General features: G+C 35.4%; 1 protein-coding gene across 1 annotated transcript; it reads left to right on the forward strand.

Annotated features, from left to right (window-relative positions):
• The first annotated feature begins 1,125 nt into the window (after positions 1-1,125).
• POLR1F (RNA polymerase I subunit F) lies at positions 1,126-5,408 on the forward strand. Its single transcript, XM_034402467.3, has 4 exons — positions 1,126-1,636; positions 3,008-3,149; positions 4,139-4,347; positions 4,756-5,408. Exons 1-4 carry the CDS (start codon positions 1,362-1,364, stop codon positions 5,093-5,095), a joined length of 966 nt encoding a protein of 321 aa, XP_034258358.1. The 5' UTR covers positions 1,126-1,361; the 3' UTR covers positions 5,096-5,408.
• The last annotated feature ends 592 nt before the right edge of the window (positions 5,409-6,000 follow it).

A 6,000-nucleotide genomic window follows, 5' to 3' on the forward strand; every position in this document is an offset into this window, starting at 1 on the left:
ACAGGCTGCATGCAGCCCTGGACAGCTAGTAATGCTGTCCCAACAAGATAATAGATACAATAAAGAAAGTTTGTTATTTATATACATTAATGATATTATATACTGCGAGTTTTATATGCGGCACAAGATCATTCTTCTTCACTCATTGTGGCCTAGGGAACCAAATGATTGGTCAGTGATGACAGAGTATGCAGGACCGTATTGGTTGGAAACATGCAGAAGATGCCTTCATCCTGCAGTGGACAGACAATGGCTAAAATGATGGTGATGATGATGCAATCTATGTATACTGTATGTTTTATATGCAGCCCAAGACAATTATTCTTTACTCATTGTGGCCCAGGGAAACCAAACGATTGGCCAGTCATGACAGAGTATGCAGGACTCAAAGAAGATGGCTAACAAAGTTATTGAGCACAAGGGGGTAGTTGTAAAGTTGGGTTTACTAAATTTTAGTCCCACACCTTACATATTATAACATACTGGTGCAGTTTATTATCAAAGAAAAAGAGTGATAATAAATAAATCATGTCTTATTTTTTCTTTTGCAACTTTAACAGGAAAATTTGTTCAAAAAGTTTGGAAGGATGCATTTGAAAAACAAATGAGCTAGTATATGATTCAAGTTACCATTTATAATCATTAAAGGCCAAAAAAAGGGAGCAGGCAGGACTTTATCTGCACCACAACCTTTTTCAAAATCTGTCTATGTGTCAGCTAAGAGTCAAAAACAACTTGATAGCACAGAACCAATTGTTAACCATCCAGAATTGAAACAATTTAAGCACTGATAATAAATCAGTAGACCAGATCACCGGTCCCTCCAGCAAAGAAACTTCATATAAAATTGTATAACTTTTCATATAAAATTCTATTATGTGTTATAAGTTTTAAAACCTTTAATAAAATTCCACTGCTCATCCTCTGAGCCGTCTAGATCAGGGGTTTCCAACCTTGCCCACTTTAAGACTTGTGGACTTCAATTCCCAGAGTTCCTCAGCCAGCAGCTGAGATCCATTTCCGGAAAAATCATTCCGGACACGAATATCACAGTACAAACCGTTAGAGCGCCACCCCCTGGTTTAGAAACCCCGTCGGCTTCAGGAACCGGATGAGGAAGTCTCCATTGTCGCACGTGCAGATGGAAGGTAAGCAAAGCCACCACACACAAGATGGCCGCTGAATCACATCCGGAAACGGAAGAGCCCTTTTTCTTTTTCTATTTTCAGGCATTTGATAGGTTGGCCACAAAAACACACACCACACACACACAGAGAAACTACTTTATGGTAATGACGTCATCACCAAGTGACAGCAAGGAAAGAGGGCGCCTTGGGACATAAGGGTGATCCATTTTTTTCATGGCGGAGATGGAGGCCGGCTCGACTTTGGGAGCGACGGAGGTTGAGGCGGCTGTTGTGACCTCAACGGCGGCGCCTAATGCTCCGACGCCCCTTCCCACCTGCGTCGAGCTGCCTTCTTTTGAGGCTGCGCGAGCACTGGCGGAGAACCGCTACTCTTGCCTTGTGGTGGTTCCGCACCGGAGGCATATCGCGCTCCCGCCGCGTTTCCTGAATCGCAAACGGACAGGGATTTGCGCGCAGTTAGATGCTGAACTGCGCCGTTACTCAGATAGGTACGTGCCATCATTGCGTGTAAAAATACTCCTTTTGAATACTTTAAAGGCTCTAAAGGATAAACTGGTGAGAAAGCGAGTTGTTCGATGAACTTTCTAGAAATTGTTCCATATTTTCCTTCTTAGCCTTATTGTTCTCCGGTTCTAAAACTGAATACAGGTTCCGAGGATCCTAATTCAAAGTATATTTCGGGAAACCTGAAATTTTCCTCACAAAAGGCAATTAACAAATTACAGCCCCTCCCCCCCATTCTTCCCTCTCCTCCCCGCGGATATTATTATATTAGAAACTTTGCAGGCCTCCTTTTGAAACAAGTCCCCAGACTTGTTGTTTCATACCTTTCATTAAAACCAGTCTTTTAATAAGCCGCCTTCATATAGACCTACCCATCGTGCTGTTCCTTTTCAGGGTAGAACCTTATAAAGAATACAGAAGATAATTCAGAAATCCTCCCTCCCTCCCCAAAAAATGCAAGATTGACTTGCATAAACATCATTCTTTATTACTATATTCTCTATTTTTGCCCTTGTACTTTATGTTTGCTCATAAACAGTGCATTGCTGTGAAACATACAGAAACCATGCTGCAAATGTAATTTTAAGAAATGTAAAACCAAAATTAGTGGATTAATTGAATTAAACATTTTTGAAGGAGTGAAAATGTTGGTAACTAGTAAGTGATAACTTTGTTAAAAAAAACTTTGTAAAAAGTAACTGGTTAGAAAGAACATTCCATTGCTAAGTAGACCTTCCAAAAATACCAATTTAAGCCTTTATTGGCAGGAGCGTCATTGGCTATCTTGGTTTATGGCTTTAAGGAGCTTCAAAGATTAAGGTCTGGGTAGCTAAGATGAGGTAAATGGGGTGGGAGTGGGTAATCATTTATTTGCAAGTTCACTGTATAAAGAGGGAACAAAATAAATTTCCATCCAAGTAAGGAATGTACTCTCTTTCCTAAATTAATCCTGTGGCTTTTATTTAAGCAGTTACCTCAACTGCAGCCTTCTTAATGCTTTCCAATGTGTAATGATTTGTAATTAACACATTTTAATTAAAGGATTTATATAACATCTTAATTATGTGAGGAACTTGCATAACAAATTTATTTTCAGTCAGTACATTTTTAAGTAATTCATAAATTAATGGTGTTGTAGTCATCTGTTATATTGCACTCTACTGCGGGGGCCTTGTAACTTTGCCATTTTTCTCAGAATCATAATCTGCATTGTGTAATTTTCATTTATTTGAATTGCTTGTAACTGCTTTGTCATGGTAAGGATCATAATTACGGTGCTTCTTCTAGACCTTAGGTATACTTATGCTGATTATATTGCTAAGTGATTTATTTTATTTATTTATTTTATCCTGTAGTTTTCAAGGAGTTCCTGTGGCTTATGATGATATTAAAATAACTAAAGAACTGGGTGACATAATTGATGACATTGGGGCCATCCATCTGGATATAGAAGCTACTTTTGTTGTCTTTCAGCCTAAGCCAGGAAAAAAACTAGTGGTATGTATATAAATAACTCAGTACTTTTGTTTGTACAGTTCTTCTCATCTCAACTTACATAGTAAGTTCATTTGCTTATTTAATTATTTATTGGATTTATCCTTCCATAATGATGACATCAACAGTAAATAGTAGTTTATAATACAGTCAAGAAAACAGTAAAGCATACGTGATATAATTAAAAATATAAAACATATAACATGATCAATTATCAGTATACCATTACTGTTGTTACTATTCGACCCTGCACTCACGCACGCGCATGCACAGATTCTAATTCTATTTTTTCTTACAACAACAACCATGTGGCTGAGAGAAAGCAACTGGCCCAAAATATTTCAGTTTTCTTTCATGTCTAAGGAAGATCAAGAACTAACAGTCTCCTGGTTTCTAGGATAGTACCTTGTATATCTAAATAGTATATAGAATCTTAGATTTTCTATAACATGCAATCTTTAAGAAATTGTTATTAGAATTGATTATACTTAAGCATGCTTAAATTTTACATTTTGTGATTTATTAGGTGATAATATTTACAATCTTTGATCTTTTTCAAGTATGGTTCTTTAATTATAAGAGTAGTGGGCTAAAACGAGCACTGTAATTAATTGTTTTATATGAAAATAAAAATTAAAAATTGTTTATGAATATTTAACATTCAAAATATGTAAGAATACATATTCAGTCTAATTCCATATACAGTGGTACCTTGGAATTCGACTGCTTCAAAACTCATGCAATGTGGTACTCAACCCTTTTTGTAAGGTTGCTGCAAAAGGAAGAGGGGGATGGCCAAAACAAAGGGTTTGTCACCTGGTTGTTTGGCACCCATATTTTTTAGTTCCCATCTTGCCTCTCAATCAATTAATGTCAGGTACCACTGTACTTGGTATGTACCTATGTTGAATATAGACAGAAACAACAGTATAATTTTTTCCCAAAACACATGATATGGTGCTAACATTTCTTTTTTTCCTTTCCTTCTACAGGGTATAATTAATAAAGTGGCACCTAGCCATATTGGCTGTCTGGTTCATGAATGTTTCAATGCTTCTATCCCCAAGCCAGATCACATATCAATAGAAGAATGGAAAAACTTTGGTTTTCAAATAGGCATTAGACTGGTATTTAAGGTGCTGCATTTTGATTCAGATGCTGCTGGAGTATTCTGCATTCGAGGAAAACTCTGTAAAAACAGGTAATACATATTTTTTAGAGTGGCTTGATTATAGAATAAAAGGTTCTTTTATTATATAGCATATCACAAAAATCTTTAAGATCTCATTTATTTCTCAAAAGTTTAATGAAAAAGTATGTGAGATCTATCAGAATTTGAAAAATAAATTTGGAAAAATTACTACCAATAATAATGGTTTGTGTCCCAAAATATCTGTTTATGCTAGCACTTCTGTCTTCAATTTAAAGGATATGTCAGGGTAATCCATTTAAAAGATAAAGGATAATCTAGATGTGGAGGTACTATTACAACTGAAACAGCCAGGTATGAATCACTTTGGATAAACTGTACATTGTTTTGCTTCTGTATAACTGTAGGTATTTACTAGTCTTGTAAAAGTTGTTTTCTCAGTTATTTTTTTATTTTTAGTCTTGGAGAAGAGATGCTGAAGGAAAAATGCAAGAAAAAATATGAAAAACATTGTGATGTACATATTGGCTCAGAGGAGATGGAAGTTGATATATCAAGTGTTGGGCTAGAAGACAGAGAAATGCATAATGGTGATGATGAAGATGATCATGGTATATATGATAAGCCTGAGACAGAGAATGGGCAAGATGGAGCAGAGGTGGGAATGCATGCCAGTGACTCCAGTGGTTACCATAGTGATCATGGTAAATCTAAGAAAAAGAAAAGAAAACTTTTTGAGGAGGAAAATGGACACACTGGTTTGTTAAAATCTAAAGCTAAAAAGAAGAGAAAAGAGTGAAAATGTCTAAATAATACCAATGTGCCTTACCTGTATTTGGAACTCTTCTATCAGTAATATTTTGACATTTTTATTTCATTTTAGCATCTTGAATTGATGTCTGAAAAATTCCATTGTAATGCTGGACTTCAATAATGCCTAAAATAATATGAGAAAAGACATTTATGTTATTGTCTAGCCTTTAACTAGCAGTGTGTTTAAAGGTTTGGGGGGGAAAAGTCCAAATCCTAAATTAAGTTCTTCCTCTGAGCTATATATTTAGTTTTGAATATTTGTTTTCAGAGTGATATTAAAGAATCTTCCTGAAAAATTACTATATGAGAACTTATTTGTACTCTGTGTTAAAATCACAATAACTTTCAAGACTTCTTTTATGCCAACACAGTGAAGGAGAAATTGATCTCTTAAATTATGAATGTATATATATTAGGAGTGGGACGGTGTATCTAATTTGATGCTTTGAACTTCAGCATACCTACCTGGATGCCACTAGGTTCTCTCACCACCTTATGAATAAATAAGCAAGCAAATTGGCATATTGAAAATAAATGTTCCAGATCCAAGTATCATCTTTATTTACAAGGATGGTTTGGGGCTCAAACAGACCCATTAGCTATATTTAAAAATAAAAAGAGTGGAAGGCTGTATCCATGGACTTGTTTAAAAGTTTCCATTACTACAAGAAAACGTTTGTAGTTATGTTCTTTAGTAGTCATGCCATTTCAATTGCTATTTTTTGAAAATCCTCACAACATCTCAAATTTCTAATTCAGCCACAAGTTTGAAAAGAAAGAGTAATAGTCTTTTAAAAGTATTCTATTATTATGAACATTTTTGAAAATTATTCATAATAACAGAAATTTCCATCTATTTTTGTAATGAAAGATCGAAGGAATTGAAATTCT

This window comes from Pantherophis guttatus, chromosome 4 (genome assembly GCF_059756535.1).
Source record: "Pantherophis guttatus breed Tessera chromosome 4, ASM5975653v1, whole genome shotgun sequence".
Taxonomy (NCBI): domain Eukaryota; kingdom Metazoa; phylum Chordata; class Lepidosauria; order Squamata; family Colubridae; genus Pantherophis; species Pantherophis guttatus.

Bases quoted from the DNA above. Each gene is read 5' to 3' on its own strand.
- POLR1F (XM_034402467.3), top strand. From the start codon at position 1,362: ATGGCGGAGATGGAGGCCGGCTCGACTTTGGGAGCGACGGAGGTTGAG. The intron at 3,150-4,138 runs GTATGTATATAA...TTCCTTCTACAG, and splicing joins AGCCAGGAAAAAAACTAGTG to GGTATAATTAATAAAGTGGC. The intron at 4,348-4,755 runs GTAATACATATT...TTTTATTTTTAG, and splicing joins GGAAAACTCTGTAAAAACAG to TCTTGGAGAAGAGATGCTGA.